The 24843-nt window shown below is 38.9% G+C and overlaps 1 protein-coding gene across 1 annotated transcript in view; it reads right to left on the bottom strand.

The window, feature by feature from the left end:
* Positions 1–23756, bottom strand: part of pdzd8 (PDZ domain containing 8) — a 73749-nt gene extending 49993 nt beyond the window's left edge. The window contains exons 1-2 of the mRNA XM_022672715.2: positions 23491–23756; positions 10950–11052 (exon numbers count right to left, since the gene is read on the bottom strand). Coding sequence (XP_022528436.2) covers positions 10950–11052; positions 23491–23741 — 354 coding nt within the window. The 5' untranslated portion in view covers positions 23742–23756. The remainder of the gene's footprint in view (positions 1–10949; positions 11053–23490) is intronic.
* Positions 23757–24843: the final 1087 nt, after the last annotated feature.

Here is a 24843-nt window from a genome sequence, read left to right as displayed (position 1 = left end):
GATATAAAGTCACTTGATCTTGACAAAGACAGCCTGCCAGTTGAAAGAGCATTGGGACTGCAGTGGTGTGTAAACTCAGATAACTTCCAATTTAACATAAACCTAAGCCAAAAGCCACATACACGCAGAGGCATACTGTCTGTTGTCAGCTCTATCTTCGACCCACTCGGCTTTCTTGCTCCTCTCATTCTTCCAGCCAAGCAGATGCTACAGGAGCTCTGTCAGGCGGGCTTTGGGTGGGATGAGCCTTTGCCACAGGCCATAACAAAGCGATGGATGGAATGGACCAACAGCTTGGAGATGATCAAAGGCTTCAGTGTGCAGCGATGTCTGAAACCAGAGGGCTTCGGAATGACCAGGTGCGTTGAACTGCATCATTTTGCCGATGCCAGTGAGAGTGGCTATGGCTCTGTAAGCTACATCAGACAGGTGAACTGGAAGGATGTAGTGTATGTCACCTTTGTACTTGGCAAGTCTAGAGTGCTACCCTTAAAGAACGTCACAGTGCCAAGACTGGAGCTGGCAGCAGCTGCTCTTGCAGTTAAAGTGGACAGAATGCTGAGAAAGGAGTTACAGCTTGACTTAGAACCCTCGGTGTTCTGGACAGATAGTCAAACGGTGCTTAAGTACATTGCCAACGACCAAGCCAGATTTAAAACCTATGTGGCAAACAGGGTCTCATTTATACGAGACAACACAGAGCTGTCACAGTGGAGATACGTAGGCAGCAAAGACAACCCTGCTGATGACTCATCCAGAGGGTTGAATGCCAGAAAATTCATGGAGCAGAAGAGATGGATTCATGCACCAGAGTTTCTATGGAAACCAGAGGACAGTTGGCCAGTAGTACAGGCGCTAGGCCCCATGCTTCAGGATGATCCAGAGGTTAGGAAAACCACTACAGTATTCACAACCATGGTGAAATCTAGAACCCCTACTGACCAGCTTATCGTGCATTTCTCAAACTGGATCAGCCTCTTAACGGCTGTAGCTTGGTACCTCAAACTAAAGAGAAATTATATGCTGAAAATGAAAAAAGGAAAAGAGCTCATCCAATTCACCCACTCCGACAGGTCACAGTCGAGCCAAAAGGTAGGTATAAAGCCCTGTATTGAACAGCATCTAACAGTGAGAGATCTAGCGGATGCAGAAAGGGCAGTTGTCATTTTGCTAATGAATTCTCAACATTGCAGATGACACCTCCAAGAGTATCCAATAGCAGTAGGCTGTGTAGGCTCAATCCTGTTCTGGATGATGGCCTTCTGAGGGTAGGTGGCAGGCTACATCGATCCGCAATGCCAGAGGACGCTAAACACCCTGCATCTTGCCCACAGATTCACACATTTCAGTACTGTTGTTACGGCACATTCATGAGCGCAGTGGACACAGTGGCAGAAACCATATGCTCTCAGAGCTCCACAAGAGGTACTGGATTAAAAAGGGCAACTCGGTAGCGAGAAAGGTGCTCTCCAAATGTGTCACATGCCGCCGTGTGAGAAGCAAAGTAGGCCAGCAGAAAATGGCAGACTTGCCGCTGGAAAGAATCCTACCCGACCTCCCATCCTTTACCAACGTTGGACTGGACTACTTCGGCCCGATTGAGGCGAGGGAGAAGCACCATCAAAAGGTATGGAGTAATCTTTACTTGTATGTCCAGTAGAGCTGTTCATTTGGAAATTGCTTATACTTTGGACGCAGACTCATGTATTCATGCTTTGAGGAGATTTATGTGCAGGAGAGGCCAAGTCAGGCACATCAGGTCTGACAATGTCACAAACCTGGTGGGTGCGCGTGCTGAGCTGAAGAGGGCCCTGATGTCTCTCAATGAGAAGAAAATTCAAGATGCCCTGCTTCCTGATGGCATTGAATGGAGTTTTAACCCACCAGCTGCATCACACCACGGCGGAGTCTGGGAAAGACTGATACGATCCGTACGGCAGGTGCTCTACTCCACTCTGCACCAGCAAACCACTGACGATGAAGGCCTTCATACCCTGTTCTGTGAGGTGGAGGCCATCCTGAACAGCCGCCCCCTTTCCAGAGTGTCCTCAGACCCCCATGATCTGGAACCGTTGACCCCCAATCATCTCCTTTTGCTGAAGACCATGCCCAATCTGCCCCCTGGAGTCTTCCAGAAGTCCGACATCTATGCCAAGCGCCGCTGGAAACAGGTCCAATACATGGCTGATCTCTTCTGGCTCAGATGGACAAAAGAATACCTTCTCCTGCTCCAAGAAAGACAGAAATGGACAAGCACAAAGAAGAACTTCAGTATCGGAGACGTTGTCCTGGTGGTCGATCCCAGTGCTCCACGAGGGTCCTGGCCATTAGGAAGAGTCCTGGAGACCACCTCAGATTCAAAGGGTCTGGTCAGGTCCGTGAAGTTGAAGACGTCAGTCCTTGAGAGGCCCATTACCAAGCTGTGCCTGATCCTTGAGGCTGACGATGTATCCTGATGACAAGCCTCAATGAGGTCACTGATAACACTATACAGGGAAGTAGTGTTTTTTAGTTATTTCGTTTGATTTACATACTTACCTTTTGATTGGCTTACATACTTACCTCATTTGATGACTGTTCTATTTGGCTAATTTTTTGTTAAACATGTTTGATTAAAACTTTATTACTTGGCTCCTTTTTGTATATTGTAAAATAATTGATTCTTGGAGAACAATTAGGGGCCGGTGTGTAGGAGCCACATTTAAGTTTATTTTGCATGGACTCATGTTTTCTTGTTTTTTGCGTTTTGTGAGCTTGCGCCCTGCTTAGATGGTGAATGACGCTGCCTCGAGTGTATGAAGGGAGGCCAACTGCGCATGACGAGAGGAGGGCAGACGCAGCATACAGTTATTGACCTCGCTCGCTCGCTTGTTGACTCACCTGGCTGACACGCTGCTTGCTGAAACCTTTTTGTACTGCAGTTGTGTTAATAATAGACTTTATCATTTTTGCATCCCATTGCATTCTTTTATTTGTATTTATTTTACGTTGTAATAAAAACGGCAACTATTCCAGATAAACCATCTCTATTGGATTATTTAGAGCGTGCGTCAGACACTGCCAACCTGCCTTCTCACCTGGAGGAAAACAGAAAAGCAAAAACCTGTTTTCGCCAGTACACACACAAAGACACTAACAGACACTAACAGACACAAAAAAAGACACTAACAGACACACACAAAGACACACACACAGACACACATCAAGACACACACAAAAGACACTAACAAACACACAGACACTAACAGACACTAACAGACACGCACAAAGACACACACAGACACGCACAAAGACACACACAGACACTAACACAGACACACACAAAGATACTAACAGAAACACAAAGACACTAACAGACACACACAAAGACACACACAGACACACAAAGACACTAACAGACACACACAGACACACACAGACACACAAAAAGACACTAACAGACACACAAAGACACTAACAGACACACACAGATACACACACAGACACACACAGACACACAAAGACACACAAAGACACACAGACACACAGACACACACAAAGACACACAGACACACACAAAGACACACACAAAGACACATACAAAGACACTAACAGACACACAAAGACATACACACAGACACACAAAAGACATACACACAGACACACAAAGACACTAACAGACACACACAAAGACACACACAGACACTAACAGACACACAAAGACACACACACAGACAAACAAAGACATACACACAGACACACAAACACACTAACAGACACACACACACACACACAGACACACAAAGACACACACAAAGACACTAACAGACACACAAAGACACTAACAGACACACACAGATACACACAGATACACACACAGACACACACAGACACACAAAGACACACAGACACACAGACACACACAAAGACACTAACAGACACACAAAGACATACACACAGACACACAAAGACACTACCAGACACACACAGATACACACACAGACACACACAGACACAAAGACACACACAAAGACACTAACAGACACACAAAGACATACACACAGACACACAAAGACACTAACAGATAGACACACACAAAGACACACACCGACACACACAGACACACACAGACACAAAGACACTAACAGACACACACACACACAAAGACACACACAGACACGCACAAAGATACTAACAGACACACAAAGACATACACACAGACACACAAAGACACTAACAGACAGACACACAGACACACACAAAGACACACACCGACACACACACAGACACAAAGACACTAACAGACACACACACAGACACACAAAGACACTAACAGACAAACACAGACACACACAAAGACACACACACAGACACACACACACAGACACACACAAATACACACACAGACACGCACAAAGATACTAACAGACACACAAAGACACACAAAGACACACACCGACACACACCGACACACACAGACACACACAGACACACACAGACACACACACAGACACAAAGACACTAACAGACACACACACACAGACACACAAAGACACTAACAGACAAACACAGACACACACAAAGACACCCAGACACACACACACAGACACACACAAAGACACACACAGACACGCACAAAGATACTAACAGACACACAAAGACACACACAAAGACACTAACAGACACACAAAGACACACACAGAGACACACAAAGACACACACACACACAGACACACACAAAGACACTAACAGACACACAAAGACACACACAAAGATACTAACAGACACACACAAAGACAGACACTAACAGACACACAAAGACACACACAAAGCGACACAGACACTAACAGACACACAAAGAGACACACACAGACAATAAAATTTTATGTCCACAAAGTCCATTGTGTTCCTGTTTTAATTAAGCTGTATGTTGCATTAGTGTGTGCGTTGTGTGTGTTTGTGTGTGTGTAGGGACCGGTTCTTACAGTGCATGTCCACAAACACACTCTAAACCAGTGAACCTGCTTCTCTTCTTACAGAATCAGAACCTGACTCGTACAACAGCAGAAGAACTATGAGAACCCAGAGATACACTCTGATCTGTTCTACTGAGCTTCCCTCCCTCCTCCCAGCTGTGAGAGGTCTGATCTAGGATCTGTTCCCACTCAGTCTCAGCACCCGAGTGACCACAGAACCACCCAAACACTAAACCAGCCCCACAGGTCAGCCCAGCCATTTCACTGCGAATGCTGGCCCCTAGTGGATAAATCAACAAACATCTCTCTCTCTCTCTTTTTCTCACACAGACACACACAGCAATTAAAGCTGACATTTTCACTGTGAAGTATTGTTTAGAGGTAGTAAAATTAAATGTCATTGAGGGGAAAGAGCTGTAAAATATCAGACTATTGATTAACTGTTAGACACTGACATTCTGCTGTTCATGATGATTTTAGAGCATCCTACACAGTAACTACAGCTACAACTCAAACTGTAACCCCAACAATAACTCCAGCAATTAACTCCAATAGTTCCTTTAACTCCAGCTACAACTCAAACTGTACCCACAACAATAACTCCAGCAATAACTCCAATAGTTCCTTTAACTCCAGCTACAACTCAAACTGTACCCACAACAATAACTCCAGCAATAACTCCAATAGTTCCTTTAACTCCAGCTACAACTCAAACTGTACCCACAACAATAACTCCAGCAATTAACTCCAATAGTTCCTTTAACTCCAGCTACAACTCAAACTGTACCCACAACAATAACTCCAGCAATTAACTCCAATAGTTCCTTTAACTCCAGCTACAACTCAAACTGTACCCACAACAATAACTCCAGCAATTAACTCCAATAGTTCCTTTAACTCCAGCTACAACTCAAACTGTACCCACAACAATAACTCCAGCAATAACTCCAATAGTTCCTTTAACTCCAGCTACAACTCAAACTGTACCCACAACAATAACTCCAGGCGCTTTCACACCAGCACTATTTGGTCCGGTTAAAACAAACTTTTAGATTAGATTAGATTAGATAATACTTTATTGTCAGATCCATGATCTGAAATTTGTTTTGCATAAAAACAGTAGCTCCGTTACAACATCATACATTAACAACACAACATATAAGGGCACAAACAACCATTATAAAAGGGAAAAAAAAGAAGAAAAAAAAAAAGAAAAGGGGGTACATTAAATACATAGTTCGCTCGCATCATCTCGCTTCATAAAGATCTTGTATGATTATAGATTAGGCTCCCGGTTCAATTTAAGGATTGACTGGTGCACGAAAGAGTGCTTCAGTCTGACTTTATTAAACCGCGGAACACTGTATCGTCGTCCCGATGGGAGAAGTACATATTCGCTGTTCAGGTGACACTGATTCATGTCTCCAACTACTACTGTTGGAGCATCAGGGTATTTGAGTTGTAGCTCATGAACACAGTCAGAAATGATGTTTGCTGCTTTAGCAGCTTTCCCATTGGGAGGGGCATATATCACAAAAAGCAAAATACATCCAAACTCTCTTGGTAAATAGAAAGGTCTTACAGTCATTCCCAATATTTCCACGTTGGGGTCACATATCTGATATTTCACAGAATGTTGTCTGCACCAGAGTTCATTTATGTACACGCAGATGCCTCCACCCCGCGTTTTCCCAGAGTCTATATGTCTGTCTGCCCGTACGAGCATAAACCCGGAAAGTTCATAAAGCGAGTCAGGCATTGCTGGTGCAGGAGTATTTTGATTGTGAAAACAGTAATCACACTCGGGTGCAGATCAAAAGAACCGGTCCGGTCCCAAATGAACTCTGAAGTGGTTCAGTTGTGTTGAGAAGGTAATCCGGTCTCGAGCCGACCCAACTTTTAAATATAGTCCATTTATTTCAGCTAAACTGTTGATAAGGTGCAGTTTAAACTGATATATTAGCCAGATAACACTAATTACCATCGCAAATAATAAACACCGTGTCCATGTATTTACTTCCTTCGCATATATATTACATTTACTCCCACCCCAGATAGCTATGACCAATAAGAGAACACAGCCTGATCGTGTGGTTCATTTGTGCGCATTTTGGTGCGTTTAGGTTTATGCCGGTGTGAAACCAAACCAAACAGAGGGAGAAAACGCTCCAACTAAACGAACTAATCAACTGAGTCAGACCACAACAATAACTCCAGCAATTAACTCCAATAGTTCCTTTAACTCCAGCTACAACTCAAACTGTACCCACAACAATAACTCCAGCAATAACTCCAATAGTTCCTTTAACTCCAGCTACAACTCAAACTGTACCCACAACAATAACTCCAGCAATTAACTCCAATAGTTCCTTTAACTCCAGCTACAACTCAAACTGTACCCACAACAATAACTCCAGGCGCTTTCACACCAGCACTATTTGGTCCGGTTAAAACAAACTTTTAGATTAGATTAGATTAGATAATACTTTATTGTCAGATCCATGATCTGAAATTTGTTTTGCATAAAAACAGTAGCTCCGTTACAACATCATACATTAACAACACAACATATAAGGGCACAAACAACCATTATAAAAGGGAAAAAAAAAGAAAAAAAAAAAAAGAAAAGAAAAGGGGGTACATTAAATACATAGTTCGCTCGCATCATCTCGCTTCATAAAGATCTTGTATGATTATAGATTAGGCTCCCGGTTCAATTTAAGGATTGACTGGTGCACGAAAGAGTGCTTCAGTCTGACTTTATTAAACCGCGGAACACTGTATCGTCGTCCCGATGGGAGAAGTACATATTCGCTGTTCAGAACATGATTAGCATCAGAAAGAATGTTTTTAGCTAACCGCATTGTGTTGTTATGATAAGCGGTCTCATACTGACCTTCTAAACGCTGACCCACAATTTTTGAGCAAACTTTGATCAAGCGTTTCAGTCCAGACTTTTCAGATAAGGACAAGCAATTGTACCACACAGCATTACAGTACTGCAGAACACTCAAAATAACAGCAGTATAGAACAGTAGGAGTATCTGCCGAGTAGCTCCAAAAGATCGGAGACGACGAAGAAATTAAATTCTTTGTTTAGTTTTTTTACAAATATAATCCATATGCTGCTTCCATGATAAGGTGGCATCAATCATTACACCAAGATATTTATATGACTGCACCTGTTTGATTATTTCATTATTAACAATGGTGGGGTTTATAATTAAAGATTTTAAACTAAACACAATTTCTTCTGTTTTTTTTTTTTGTGTTTATTTCCAGAGCGTTGTTTTTGCTCCATATAGCAATTTTATTAACCCCTTGTTGGTGCAGGTCAGAGCCGTCTGAGTCGGTTAGTAAAGTAAGCAAAACAGTATCATCCGAATATTTAATAGCATATTGATTTTTTGTGGTTAAACGACAGTCGTCTGTATATAAAGTAAAAAGCAAAGCAGAACTCACACAGCCCTGAGGTGCACCAACATTGGTCAATATAGCAGAAGAAAGGGTCTTATTCACTTTAACAAGCTGGACTCTGTTTGTAAGGAAAGAGGCATACCAGTGAATCAAATAGGGGTTCACTCTCAGATGGTACATTTTTGAGAGTAAAATATTGGGTTGTATTGTATTAAAGGCAGATGAATAATCTAGAAAGAGAGCTCTTACATAATTGTGAGGTTTATCTAGATGTTTAGTGATAATATGAACTAATGTGGCAACAGCATCTTCTGTGCCACAACCTGTTTTATATGCGAACTGAAATGAATCCAGTTTGCCATTGGACAAAGTTATTTGAAGATATTTTAACAAGAGTCTCTCTAGAGCTTTCATAATTACTGAAGTTAGGGCTATAGGGCTATAATCTTTATGTTCTTTTGGATTTTGAGTTTTAGGCAATGGTTTTATATATGAAGTTTTCCATACTGTTGGAACTGTGTGTGTGTCGATTGACAATTGAAACACTGGTTGCCAAGCTGGTGCCAGCTCAGCTGCAAAGTTTTTCAGTATAAAAGGACTAAACTGGTCTGGCCCCTCTGCTTTTCTAGTATTAGTGTTTTGAAATATTTTCCTAACTTCATCGACAGTGATATTAATTCTGTCTAATGGTCCTGGTTGAACGTTTGTTAAAATTTTGTTACATTTATCAAAACTATCAGATAATTCGAATCTTGTAAAGTAAGTGTTTAAATCATCAGCAAACTTATAATCATTATCTGTTACAATTGATTTGTTTGGGGATCGCATACCTGTCATTGATTTCATGGTGTCCCACACTTTTTTAGAATTACTGGTTTTGAATGCATTTTCTAGGTCCTGTCTGTGCTTTGATTTTGCTTCTCTTAATTTAGTTCTTAATTCTTTTTCTGTCTGTCTAAGTATCACTGTATCTTTGTTACTGAAAGCTATGTTCCTTTTATTTATAACCCTTTTGATATCCTTGGTCACATATAGTTTATTATTTGGGTAGATTTTTATTTCTTTAGTAGGAACTAGCAATTGTACACAGAAATGAATATAATCATTAATGACAGTTATTCTTTCCTCTAAAGAGCCTTCCTGAAAGGCGCACCAGTCCGTGCAGTCAAAACAAGCTCTAAGCTGATCCTTACTTTCATTCGTCCAAATTCTTATGACCTTTTTTTCAGGCTTACTTCTCTTAAATTTTGTTTTATAGACTGGGATCATATGAATCACATTATGATCCGAGTTTAAGATGGGAGGTCTGCATTTTGAGATGTAAGCGTTCTTAATATTTACAAAAAATGTGTTTTTTCCTGGTTACATTTTTTACACATTGCTCAAAGCCAGGCAACATAGAGTCCAGGTGACACTGATTCATGTCTCCAACTACTACTGTTGGAGCATCAGGGTATTTGAGTTGTAGCTCATGAACACAGTCAGAAATGATGTTTGCTGCTTTAGCAGCTTTCCCATTGGGAGGGGCATATATCACAAAAAGCAAAATACATCCAAACTCTCTTGGTAAATAGAAAGGTCTTACAGTCATTCCCAATATTTCCACGTTGGGGTCACATATCTGATATTTCACAGAATGTTGTCTGCACCAGAGTTCATTTATGTACACGCAGATGCCTCCACCCCGCGTTTTCCCAGAGTCTATATGTCTGTCTGCCCGTACGAGCATAAACCCGGAAAGTTCATAAAGCGAGTCAGGCATTGCTGGTGCAGGAGTATTTTGATTGTGAAAACAGTAATCACACTCGGGTGCAGATCAAAAGAACCGGTCCGGTCCCAAATGAACTCTGAAGTGGTTCAGTTGTGTTGAGAAGGTAATCCGGTCTCGAGCCGACCCAACTTTTAAATATAGTCCATTTATTTCAGCTAAACTGTTGATAAGGTGCAGTTTAAACTGATATATTAGCCAGATAACACTAATTACCATCGCAAATAATAAACACCGTGTCCATGTATTTACTTCCTTCGCATATATATTACATTTACTCCCACCCCAGATAGCTATGACCTATAAGAGAACACAGCCTGATCGTGTGGTTCATTTGTGCGCATTTTGGTGCGTTTAGGTTTATGCCGGTGTGAAACCAAACCAAACAGAGGGAGAAAACGCTCCAACTAAACGAACTAATCAACTGAGTCAGACCAAAGAAACAAACTACAGGTGTGAAAACGCACTTACTCTAATTACTGTAACTCTAGCTGCAACTCCAGCTGTAAGTGCAATAGTTACTGCAATGCCAAATTGTAACCCAAACAATACATTTAGATATAATTTTAGCTAAAACTGTTCAGCAATAACCTCTACTATAACTCTAATAGCAACTCCTCACATATGTTAGAACTCTATGTCTAATTTCAGCCATAACTTCAGTATTATATATAACTTTTGCCTAAACCATAATATATATTATATTAACTCAAACTCCCAGAATAACTATACATATATCTCTACTTCTAGCTAGAACTAATACAAACTCTGATAATGATAACTACAGTAAGTGAGGGTGTGAACTGTACCGTTTTGATTGAGCTGCGAGGTTTTTCCCTCCATTCGTGGCTGCTGAGTTCGATGGTGCAGTGAACATACGTCTCTCTATCATATGACCCCAAAATAAACAACCTGAGAGAGAGAGAGAGAGGCAGAGAAAGAGAGAGAGAGACAGGGGTTAATTGAATTATTCATACTTCTATTATATTTTTGTAATTTACTATAATTGTTTGATTTGAAATCAATGCAACATTAGCTTCACAAACAGAACCTGTCCTTAAGCTGAGAGAACACTAAACCGTGGTGAAGAGATGCTGCCCTCTAGTGGAGGATGACTGAAAGCACACACAGGACTGACATACCTGCAGCACAGAGGATCACACACACAACACAAGGGAGCATGAGCCCCTCAGTCTGTGTGTGTGTGTGTGTGTGTGTGTGTGTGGTTTTAGAGCAAATAAAGCATTTGATCCATGTACCACTTTCAAGCCCACTACTGTCACACAGAAAGCAGGTGGTGCGACAGATAGGTCACACACATTGGATGTACACTGCTCAAAAAAATAAAGGGAACACTCAAATAACACAATATAACTCCAAGTAAATCAAACTTCTGTGAAATTAAACTGTCCACTTAGGAAGCAACACTGATTGACAATCAATTTCACCTGCTGTTGTGCAAATGGAATAGACAACAGGTGGAAATTATTGGCAATTAGCAAGACACACTCAATAAAGGAGTGGTTCTGCAGGTGGGGACCACAGACCACTTCTCAGAACCTATGCTGTCTGGCTGATGTTTTGGTCAGTTTTGAATGTTGGTGGTGCTTTCACACTCGTGGTAGCATGAGACGGACTCTACAACCCACACAAGTGGCTCAGGTAGTGCAGCTCATCCAGGGTGGCACATCAATGCGAGCTGTGGCAAGAAGGTTTGCTGTGTCTGTCAGCGTAGTGTCCAGAGGCTGGAGGCGCTACCAGGAGACAGGCCAGTACACCAGGAGACATGGAGGAGGCCGTAGGAGGGCAACAACCCAGCAGCAGGACCGCTACCTCCGCCTTTGTGCAAGAAGGAACAGGAGGAGCACTGCCAGAGCCCTGCAAAATGACCTCCAGCAGGCCACAAATGTGCATGTGTCTGCACAAACGGTTAGAAACCGACTCCATGAGGATGGTATGAGGGCCCGACGTCCACAGATGGGGGTTGTGCTCACAGCCCAACACCGTGCAGGACGCTTGGCATTTGCCAGAGAACACCAGGATTGGCAAATTCGCCACTGGCGCCTTGTGCTCTTCACAGATGAAAGCAGGTTCACACTGAGCACATGACAGACGTGACAGAGTCTGGAGACGCCGTGGAGAGCGGTCTGCTGCCTGCAACATCCTTCAGCATGACCGGTTTGGCAGTGGGTCAGTAATGGTGTGGGGTGGCATTTCTTTGGAGGGCCGCACAGCCCTCCATGTGCTCACCAGAGGTAGCCTGACTGCCATTAGGTACCGAGATGAGATCCTCAGACCCCTTGTGAGACCATATGCTGGTGCGGTTGGCCCTGGGTTCCTCCTAATGCAGGACAATGCTAGACCTCATGTGGCTGGAGTGTGTCAGCAGTTCCTGCAAGATGAAGGCATTGAAGCTATGGACTGGCCCGCCCGTTCCCCAGACCTGAATCCGATTGAGCACATCTGGGACATCATGTCTCGCTCCATCCACCAACGTCACGTTGCACCACAGACTGTCCAGGAGTTGGCGGATGCTTTAGTCCAGGTCTGGGAGGAGATCCCTCAGGAGACCATCCGCCACCTCATCAGGAGCATGCCCAGGCGTTGTAGGGAGGTCATACAGGCACGTGGAGGCCACACACAATACTGAGCCTCATTTTGACTTGTTTTAAGGACATTACATTAAAGTGGGATCAGCCTGTAGTGTGTTTTTTCACTTTTTTGTGTGTGGCTCCAAATCCAGGCCTCCATTGGTTAATAAATTTGATTTCCATTGATGATTTTTGTGTGATTTTGTTGTCAGCACATTCAACTTTGTACAGAACAAAGTATTCAATGAGAATATTTCATTCATTCAGGTCTAGGATGTGTTATTTGAGTGTTCCCTTTATTTTTTTGAGCAGTGTAGAAGGATGTGTGTAGATGATGAATAATTTAATGCTAATTTAATAATTTAATAAAATAAAGGAAACACTTCAACAGAGAGAAATCACAACCACACTGCTCTGAAATCAACCTGTCCAGTTAGGAAGCACCACTGATTGTGAATAAATTTCACCTGCTGTTGTGCAAATGAAACTGACAACAGGTAGAAATGAGAGGCAATTAGCAAAATGACCCCTATAAAGCAATGGTTCTGCAGGTGGAGACCACAGACCTTTTCTCTGTTCTTCTGCTTTCTGGCTGATGTTTTGGTCACTTTTGCATTTTGTCAGTTCTCTCATCATAGCGGTAGCATAAGGCGGTGTCAACAACCCACAGAAGTTGCTCAGGAAGTGCAGCTCATCCAGGATGGCACATCAAAGAAGGTTTGCTGTGTCTGTCAGTACAGTGTTCAGAGCATGGAGCAGATACCAGGAGACAGGCCAGTACACCAGGAGACATGGAGAGGGCTGTAGGAGGGCAACAACCCAGCAGCAGGACCGCTACCTCCTCCTTTGTGCAAGGAGGAACAGGAGGAGCAGTGCAAGAGCCCTGCAAAATGATCTCCAACAGGCCACTAATATCCATGTTTCTGATTTAACTGTGATATACTTGATATTTCTGAAAACATAAAGAGCAATATATCTAGCACTACTGCTTCCATTCCTTTTTGCATTGTCATATGGTGTGATATTTTACACAAATTAAATGACTTTTCAGTCAATATTACCTTTAAAACTATATTGTTGTATTGTGGTTAGCATGGTTTCATGATGTTAGCTCAGAACATGAAACGTCATAAGGTGTGACAAAATGTCACACCATATGACTATTTTGTCACACTATATGTAATGAACTGCATTTCAAAAACTTAGATACATATGTTATAGCTAATAGTTAAGTGTTTCAAATATTGAATTAGTTTAACACATTTTATAGTATATTATCCACAAAGTTAATAATTAAACAGTAGCACTGACTCATTCATGCAGATTCACTTACTTATTAGACTCAGTTACTCCTGAACACAAAAGGAAAAGTTCAATTTGACCCAGTGTCAGTTCACTGTAGCACAGCTGAACATCCAGCTTCAGCACAACACCAGTAGAGGCATATATTATAAACACATGGTTCTTCTGTTTGTTTCTTTAAGTAGAAGCCAAATGTGTCACTGTGTTTAGTGGCACACTGTTTTTATCAATACATCCACAGCTTTCTGATCGATGATGTTTTGCTCACTCTCATTTAAAAAGAAATTATGCATTAAATATAAAAGATTTACTAAAGATTATTAGAATACCTGTAGCTAACAGTCAACAGATTAAAAAAAGGTGCAACATCTAATCCGTTTCTGAATGGCAGATGCCGCTAGCGAGCGCCAGTAGCGTCCATGGCCAGGGCCACTCCTAAATGACAGGTGCCAGTAGGTGTCACTTCCTGTTGCCACCGCTGAATGGCAGGTGCCAGTGGGTGTCACTTCCTGTTGCCAGTTGCCATTTGAGGATCAAACTCCCTCTCCTTCAAGAGCAGAAGATTTAGACAAACAAGTATCAGCCAGTTACAGCGCGATAGGGCGGGACTTGGATGATGTTCGGAGAAAAGACGCTAAAATTGGTTTTCAGTTTGAATGAACTGAATAAAATGTCCAGGTTTTGGTTTGCCCTCGTTTCTTGGATGGAGAGACCAGACAAAAATGCAGTAAGTATTGTGTAAAACCAGCTGGATAACTGATTCTGATTCAAAGAAACCTCCACGCAGTCCTTTTACAGTTATCAGGCAAGGTGTGTCCTTAATTCAAACAGTAACTAATCCTAACACAGTTTAAAGAATTAACATGCTGATAATAAGGCTAAGTGTTTTTTTTTTTTTACCAATTTAAAAATTATAGTGAGGTGTACATTCTAGCTAAACTGCTTAGTCTACACAATTTAAGTTATGAGTTCTAACTAGCTACCTTAGCTTTGGTTGAACTAGCTAACTTAGCTTTAATTTAACTAGCTAGCCTAGCTTTAGTTTAACTAGCTAGCCTAGCTTTAATTTAAGTAACTAGCATAGCTTTAATTTTACTAGCTAGCCTAGCTTTAAGTTCACTAGCTAACCTAGCTTTAATTTAACTAGCTAACCTAGCTTTAATTTAACTAGCTAACGTAGCTTTAACTTAACTAACTAGCCTAGCGTTTATTTAACTAGCTAACCGAGCTTCAATTAAACTAGCTAGCCTGGCTTTAATTTAACTAACCAACCTAGCTTTAATTTAACTAAGTTACCTAACCTATCTTTAATTTAACTAGCTACATTTGCTTTACGTTAACTAGCTACCTTTGCCTTAATTAACTGGCTAACGTAGCTTTAAGTTAACTAGCTAGCCTAGCTTTAATTTAACTAGCTAACCTAGCTTTAATTAAACTAGCTAGCCTAGCTTTAATTTAACTAACTAGCCTAGCTTTAATTTAACTAGCTAGCCTAGCTTTAATTAAACTAGCCAACCTAGCTTTAGTTTAACTAGCTAGCCTAGCATTAATTTAACTAAGTTACCTAACCTATCTTTAATTTAACTAGCTACATTTGCTTTAAGTTAACTAGCTACCTTTGCTTTAATTAACTAGCTAACCTAGCTTTAATTAAACTAGCTTGCCTAGCATTAATTTAAGTAAGTAGCCTAGCTTTAATTTAACTAGCTAACCTAGCTTTAATTTATGGCTATGGAAGCCCATTCCTGCCACCTTTAAAAAAAGAAATAATCCAGCAAAAAAAAAAATTATTAAGTAAACTGCTATCTCAAGATTTTGAGATACTAAGTCAATATTTTGAGATACTATCTCAAGAACATACATTTGAGAACATACATGCGGCCGCCTGTAGATGGCGCATTTTAACAGTAAAAAAAACAGCATGTAAGCAAAGCGCTGTGCAAACGCTTTGAATAAAGGAGAGAACACAATGCGAGGGACAGAGTTTAACTCTAAGTGAAATATAATGTAAATAAAATTAGATAATATGACTTAAAACGTTATTGCTCTCACTTTTGGCCCAATTCCCAGGTCATTATCTACAGGCGGCCGCATGTATGTTCAGCATTTAAGGTGGAACGGAAATCTGAATTAGACACTGGCGAATAAGAAGCTAACTTCAGCCTCGTCCAAGATCCGGAGGCTTATTTTGATAGTGTGATTCCTCTAAAACAGGGGTGTCCAAACTATGGCCCGCGGGCCATTTGCGGCCCGTTTCCTTTTTTGGAGCGGCCCGCGAGGAATTTTTGAAATAGAATGAAAGTTGGCCCCCGGTTAAGCAGGTTTTTATAATGTGAGATTCAAAGTTTGAACGCTAGGTGTCAGAAACGGGCCAAAGAGTGCGCATTTCTAGCGCAGCAAAAACGGGGCAAAGAGTCTAAAAGCGGAGAGGGTACGCATTTCTAGCGCAGAAAAACGGGGCAAAAGAGTCTAAAACCGGAGAGAGTGCGCATTTCTAGCGCAGAAAGCGGGCCAAAGAGTCTAAAAGTTGCCATAATTAAGGAGTTAAAAATATTAAGAGACATCATGAAATTAAAAATCAATTTGAAAAATCTTAGTTTACACAACACTGTCAAAGATAAAGATAGTAAGTCAAGTAAAATGGTGTGTAAATGAAATAAAAGAAAAAAAAAGTATTATTTAAAGTGGTATATTTCATTATTTGTTTTATTACAGAGTGTGGCCCGTGACTTCAAATATATTTCTCCTTCTGGCCCCCAACAAAAAAAAGTTTGGACACCCCTGCTCTAAAAGCACCAATATTTCATGATTTGTGAATCCACGTCTGAAGTAATCCTCAATGATAGTATCCATTTTGCGTCTTTGTCTCAACTGCTTCTGTCTCTGTACAGCCTACTAGTACCTCAAAATATTGAGATAGTATCTCAAAATATTGACTTAGTATCTCAAAATACTGAGATAGTATCTCAAAATATTGACTTAGTATTTCAAAATATTGAGATAGCAATTTACTTAATAATAATAAAAAAAAAATTGCTGGAGTATTTTTATTTTTTAGGTGGCGGAAATGGGCTTCCATACGTCTCTATACAGCCTACTAGTATCTCAAAATATTGAGATAGTATCTCAAAATATTGACTAAGTATTTCAAAATATTGAGATAGTATTTCAAAATATTGAGATAGTATCTCAAAATATTGACTAAGTAACTCAAAATATTGAGATAGTATCTCAAAATATTGAGATAGTATCTCAAAATATTGACTTAGTATCTCAAAATATTGAGATAGTATCTCAAAATATTGAGATAGTATCTCAAAATATTGAGATAGTATCTCAAAATATTGAGATAGTATCTCAAAATATTGACTTAGTATCTCAAAATATTGAGATAGTATCTCAAAAATATTGACTTAGTATCTCAAAATATTGAGATATCAATTTACTTAATAATAATAATAATAAGAAAGTATGGAGTATTTGTATTTTTTAATTTAACTAACTAGCCTAGCTTTAATTTAACTATCTAGCTAAGTTTTAATTTAACTATCTAACTGTTAAGGAAGGTACTGGTGCTTATGCTAACATTGCTAAATTATTAATTTATCAATGACAATTGCTAAATAACCAATAATTAAAGAACAATTGCTAAATTATTACTATATCAATGACAATTGCTTAATAACCAATATTTCAATAACAATTTGCTAAATAATGACTTAATCAATATTTAGTTAACTCTTAATTGCTAATTGCGAAATAATTACTTAATCAGTATGTATTTAACTCTTATATATTCAGAATAATGTGTGTGCATTGATGCTTAGCAGTTACTGCTAAACAGGGCCTGCCAGTAAAACTCTTTGCAACATTGTCTTGTATAATGGGATGTTCTGTACTTGTGACAGAGAAGTTAGGGAGTCAGTCAAGGGTATAACATTGAATTGCCTTAATAAAATGTGTGCTTAATGTTTTCTAATAACTATCAGAAATATGCTGTGACTTAAAGTAGCAGTAGCACATGTTTTATAACTTTTTAGTGAATAGGCTCATTGTGTTTGTGTAAGGGGTACTGAGTGTTCTACAAATGTAACAGGTGAGAAAGGCAGCCGGCCGGAGACACCAAGCTGATAACCTTCACTATTCAAGTCTCAAAGTAACTTTTAGGCCACAGCAAGACGAGAAGATAAACATATTGTCATAGCAACGACACAAATTTAGGTTAAGCAATGATAGCAAGAGAACATATGTTTGATACAATTTTACACAAACAAGTATTGGTAACGAATCAGTTAAAATTAGTTCTTGGGGCCTCAGGCTGGGTGTCTTCGCACTTGTGAGGGAGGGGTTTGGTCTTTAAATGCTTGTGTATGTGAAATATTCTTTGAACTCTTTTCTTGATTTTGGAAGATGTTCCCAGGGATCCCTGCTTTAATAAATTGTTATTTTGCTGATGATCAAGTATCCTGTCTCTCTATACTTTATCTCTACTTCTGGCTTCCATCAAAAGAATCCAGGGGAACGCACTGCAAATGGCGCAGTAAGGGGTAGTGCGATTTTCCCAACATAACCTAGCTTTAATTTAACTAGCTAACCTAGCTTTAATTTAACTAGCTAACCTAGCTTTAATTTAACTAACCAACCTAGCTTTAATTTAACTAAGTTACCTAACCTAGCTATAATTTAACTAGCTACATTTGCTTTAAGTTAACTAGCTACCTTTGCTTTAATTACACTAGCTAACCTAGCTTTAAGTTAACTAGCTAACCTAGCTTTAATTTAACTAGCCAACCTAGCTTTTATTTAACTAGCTAGCCTAGCTTTAATGTAACTAGCCAACATAGCTTTGATTTAACTAGCTAACCTAGCTTTAAGTTAACTAGCTACCTTTGCTTTAATTTGCTTAACTAGCTACCTTTGCTTTAATAACTTATGTTATTGGTGCTAATTAAGCACCAATAACATAAGTTAACTAGCTACCTTTGCTTTAATTTAACTAGCTAACCTAGCTTTAATTTAACTAGCTAACCTAACTTTAATTTAACTAGCTAACCTAGCTTTAAGTTAACTAGCTACCTTTGCTTTGATTTAACTAGCTAACCTAGCTTTAATTTAACTAGCTAACCTAACTTTAATTGAAGTAGCTAGCCTAGCTTTAATTTAACTAGCTAGCCTAGCTTTAAAATAACTAGCTAGCTTAGCTTTATTTTAACAAGCTAACCTTGCTTTAATTTAACTAGCTAACATAGTGTTACATTAACTAGCTAGCCTAGCCTTAATTTAACTTGCTAGCTTAGCTGTAAGTTAACTAGCTATCTTTGCTTTAATTTAACTAGCTAACCTAGCTTTACTTTAACCAGCTAACCTAGCTTTAATTTTAACTTGCTAACCTAGCTTTAATTTTAACTTGCTAACCTAGCTTTAATTTTAACTTGCTAGCCTAGCTTTAATTTAACTATATAGCCTAGCCCTAATTTAACTAGCTAGGTTAGCTTTAAGTTAACTAGCTACCTTTGCTTTAATTTAACTAGCTAACCTAGCTTTAAGTTATAATTTATAACTAGCTTACCTAGCATTCATGTATAAGTTATGATTAGCTAACCTACCTTTAATTTGTTATAACTAGCTAACTTTGCATTCAATTAACTAGTTAGCTAGCTAAATTAGCTTTGAGATATGTTATAATTAACTAATCTAGCTATCTCGCAAAAGCACAAGCTACAGCCAGTGGGACAGCACGAGTGCTACTGATGGAACTCTTTAATGTTGATGTTTTCCTGAACTTTAAGCATACCTTTATCTGTTTTTGTATTATACATATAGTAGTACTATATGGCAGTATATAGTCTTGAACATATAGTGAAGTGTTTTGTTAAATATATAATAAAATAAATTGTGATATGTGTGGTAATATATGTGTATTATTGCTAATAATATATTGAAATATATTCTTGAATATATAGTCAAGTGTATTGTTCAAAACATAAGTACAATAGTACATGTACTGGTAATATATGTAAATATGTATGCATAAATATATAATGTAGCGTATTGTAAAATATACCATTTAGTACAACACAATATATATGATAATATAAAGTAGTTATAGGGTAATATATATATATATCTATATATATATATATATATATATATATCTATATATATATATATATATATATATATATATATATATATATATATATATATATATATATATATATATATAAGCATAGTCAAACCCAGTTCTTTCAGCCTCTAATAAGAGATGAACAGAACCTCACTTTAGAATATGTACACTTCTTGGTGTATAAGTGACTTATTTAGCTCTTATTAGCTAAATTGTGATTGAGATTGACTTATTAAATGTTTATTTTGTGCTTTTTAGTGTCTTATTAGTGATGAACGGAACCTTACTTTAGAATATGGTACACTTCTCTGCCTATTAATGACTTATTAAATACATTGTGAGGGGGATTGATTGATAAATTGTTTATTCAGTTCTTTTTAGTGTCTAGTGATGAACAGAATCTCACTTTAGAATATGGTACACTTCTTGGTCTATTAGTGACATATTAAACCATAATTAAATACATCGTGAGGGGGATTGATTAACACAATATTTATTCAGTTCTTTTTAGTGTGTAATTAGTGATGAACAGAACCTCACTTTAGAATATGGTGCACGTCTTGGTCTGTTAGTGACTTATTAAACCCTTATGAACTCAGTAAACTCCAGCATAGCCATAACCTTACCAAACTCTCATTAATCAAACTGCGGCCAATTCTACACTTACAACATGTAGATTTAGCTTATAGTTAATGCTTAATAACCTGCTTAACAGGGTGCTAACATAACTTTTTACAGTGCACGATAAGAACTTATACAGCCATTATTAATCATTTCCACATAACAGACCACTAATTAAGCACCAATAACACAGAATAAAGCCTAATAAGTAGTGAATAAATAATTTACAAATGTCTAATTAAGGCTATATTAAGCAAATAAGACATCCAGAGCTGTATATATACTGGTGGTGAAAATAAAGCTATTTTCATGTTTTTTTAGGGTATATTTAAATATAAATAACATAATTAAGAAATGTAAAATGCAATTACATTTGTATTAACGGCGTCGGTTAAAATACTAGTACCTTAAACACTTTTTATTACTTTATTGTAAACATCTCAGCTTGGTTGTAAGAATTTCTGAATTAGAACCTTATTTGTTCAGTTTACAAAAAAAAAAAATACAAAAATCAGAAAGTATTTGGTGTTGTCCACATGCTCACAGTGGGTGGGGGGGTTGACATTTAAATGGCCTGGGGAAATATGTAACGGCCAAATATGGATAGGCTTCAGCCCCCAGCACCCCCCAGCGACCCTTAACGGATCAAGCGGTTGACGATGAGTGAGTAAGTGATTGTCTTTTTATGAGCTCCTTACGCTAAGTGCACCGGCATGCAAGTAGTTATGCTGATAGTGTAGAAAGAGAAAGAGAGTGTGTGTGTGTGACTAAACTGTGAACAGTGATTTATTTGGCTTGTACTTGGAGACACAAAACACAACACATTACACTTATTTGGAGCTTACAGCCTGGCACAGCTGGCAAATATTTTATACATAAAATATAAATACCACACTAACAAAACAGATTCTATTATGATCTGACTTGGATGAAAAGGTAGTTTCTAAATTGGCCAGAAAGAGAAAATACAAGGCGTTGCTAATAAATTGGTCAGTGAGGAAGCACAGGTTATTTGTTTCTAATAAAGTGGCCAGTGCGTAAAAACACAAGGTACTGTAGGTGTTTTTAATAAAGTGGGCTGTGAGTTTAGGTCTACTTAGTGTTATCTTTAGATTGAACCCAAACACTGTTACCTTACCGTTCCAGCAGCTCTGGCCCATTCAGCTCTGAATCCAGACTGTGCAGGAATGTAGATAAAGTGTTGTTATACAGACCGGCTTTAATTGTATTGGAATGCTAAAATATCGGTTTAGCAAAAAAAAATCCTCCTTACCGCAAATATTATCATCTGTAGTTTTTTGCTAATGAAGCTAACAGATAAAGTTTATGTACAACAATTAGCAGTAGTGCTACCAGTACTTGCAGGCCTAAATCATCATATAATCTTCCCAGACTGTGTGGAGTTGTTGAGTAATCTCTAATAGAGTTTATTAAATGCTTTTTGACACTATTACTATACATACTCAACATGGACTGAAGAATGCATGAATCTGTGCAGCTCTATTTGGGATAGAGCTTAGATCGGGCCCAAAAAATGTCATTATGAGCCCGAGCCCGGCCCGACCCGCCCCATAAACTTGTTGTTTTCCGGCTGTTTGAATGAGCGAAATATGATCAGAATTATGTTAATTAACACTGTAACATAGAAGCATAGAACTATTATTTAATTAAAATGATTTTTAAGAACAGCTACACACAGTGCTGTAAGTCAAACGCGGAGGCGTTCACGTGCACCCAGAGCTACGTGATAACATTTTTCATTTTAGTTTAATTTTATTTTGTTTTGATTTTTTCTCCTACAGTTCAGTTAGTTTTAATTCGTTTTTAGAAAGGGCTTGCTAGTTTTTATTAGTTCACACATCTTATCAGATAGATAAATCTGAAGAAAGAAAGAGAGAGAAAGAGAGAGAGATTTGCGTGTTCTGGTGTATGAGCTACTCACAGGTAAATGTTCTCACACACTGTCACATCTCCTGTTTCTATTTTATCTCCTCGTGCTCATATTCTAATCCCATACATAATTCTGCAGTTTCTCAGTGTTTCCTGTCGTATTTTGCGGCTAGCGCGAGCGCTTTAAACAAGAACTAATGCCACGGACCACGAGGTGCCGCGTGCTGCCTCTGTTGTGCCTAATCTGACATCCTGCTGAATGACTCCCGCTTCGCAAACAGAATCGGTACAACACCCCCCACTGTACAACTCCGCTGTACAACAGCGCTTATAAATAAATTCAACACGAAAATATGGGTATTCTATCAGTAATTTCAGGTCGTTTTAGATAGTTTTATAAACATGCAATACAGTTGCATTTAGTAACGTTTTTTCTTTTAATTATTGTTTTTATTAGATTCAGTTTAAAATGTTCTTTCACTTTCAGTTTTCGTTATTTCATTTGTTTTCATAAAAAATAATAATTGGTTACTTAGCAACATTGTGATTATCACACCAGAGCTTTATAAAAAATAAAAATAGAATTAAAAAACAGATGCCTATATCTCAGACAATTTTCTGGAACCTGACCCGACCCGGCCTGAGGAATGCGTTGGGAAATCTCGGCCCGACCAACTGGATTTCAGGTTGGTCCTCTGGTCAGGTCGGGTTCCGGCAGAGAATATAAGCTCTAATTTGGGATAAATTGGGTGAAACTGTGTACATACATTTTTTTTGCTCACATTGTTAATTTAATATGGCAATAGTGACCACCCTTACCTGCTACATTCAACCAGCGTGACACGGAGCCGCCCCTCTACCAATCGTGAGTCCTGAACTGAGAACTCTGGGTCACATAATGAGGCTGGTGCCGGGTGCACTTGAAACGGGAAGAAGGGTTTGTATCTGCCAATTAAACAGAGAAACAAGTCACAAGTTACTTCTTCAATCACAGACTTAGTTATTGCTGCCAACAAAAAAAAAGGCTGTAATTTCCTGTAGAAATAATTTCTAATTAATAAACACTGCATGCACAACCATGTATTACATTAATAAATTGAGTAACATTCATCAGTTTTGCTCTGTAAATCTGTATCTCGAAAGATGAAAAATATTAATATGCTAAAATATTAATAAATTAATAACAACAAGTTATTGTGAAATGATAACACTTATTTTAATTGAGCATTCATGTTTTCATTGAGAACAACCATAAAATCCTTGTAGTCCTAGTGGAAAGATTATGTGATCCCTTGTGTTAATGACCTAAAAAAAAAACACGTACATGGAGTCTTTTTAGTTTGGCGGTGTGGACTTGAGCTAATTTGGCTGATAAAAACACTCAAACATTTAGAGTTTGCTTTGCACAAGGAAGATATACGTATGTGGGCCAGACTGCACACAAAAGAGCTTTCAGTTTGCAAAAAAGGATGCTGACACTCCACAATGGTACTGGTAAAATGTTTTTCTGGACAGATGACATTACTGCTGCTTTACATCTGACATAGAACAGCACTGCACATCACAAGAAAACATCATCCCAACTGTAAAGTGTGGTGGAGGGAACATCATAAATTGGGCCTTCTTTTACTGCATCATGGCCTGGTCAGCTTACAGTTGTGATGGAAATGTATTTATTTAAGGTGATTCCTAATCAATAAGGAGGGTATTTTATTTCTCAACCATGTATATAGCTGATACATGACAAGCTGCAAAGACTGGAATGCGTATATGTGGTGTACGGGGCAGGTGACCACACGAACGCAGCCCGTGGAAGACCAGTAATTTATGCTGGTGGATAGGTTTTGCAAGGTACTTGGCACTAAACTGTAAGCTTCACTCTCTCCCCAGGCTGTAGGAATGCACCGGACCAGTTAAGACCGGCCAGGTGATGTGCGAAGGAGACACGGACTTTCATTATCAAAAAGAGGAAACAAAAAAGATACAAATACGCTGAGATGTTGGCCATACGGGGGAGAAACTTGAACAGATGCTTTGTGATGTATTCTGTCTTTTCTCCAGTTAAATAATTGCTACTCCTTTGATCTAGACTCAGATTTTCGTGTTTTTTCTGTCACTAATTTTTACTTTCCACCACACAGTCATTAAGCGAAAGATGAACTCCTGAATGGA

The sequence above is a fragment of the Astyanax mexicanus genome, chromosome 14, assembly GCF_023375975.1.
Source record: "Astyanax mexicanus isolate ESR-SI-001 chromosome 14, AstMex3_surface, whole genome shotgun sequence".
NCBI lineage: Eukaryota > Metazoa > Chordata > Actinopteri > Characiformes > Acestrorhamphidae > Astyanax > Astyanax mexicanus.
The sequence above is the reverse complement of the archived record's forward strand: the minus strand, read 5'-3'. Positions and strand labels throughout refer to the sequence as shown.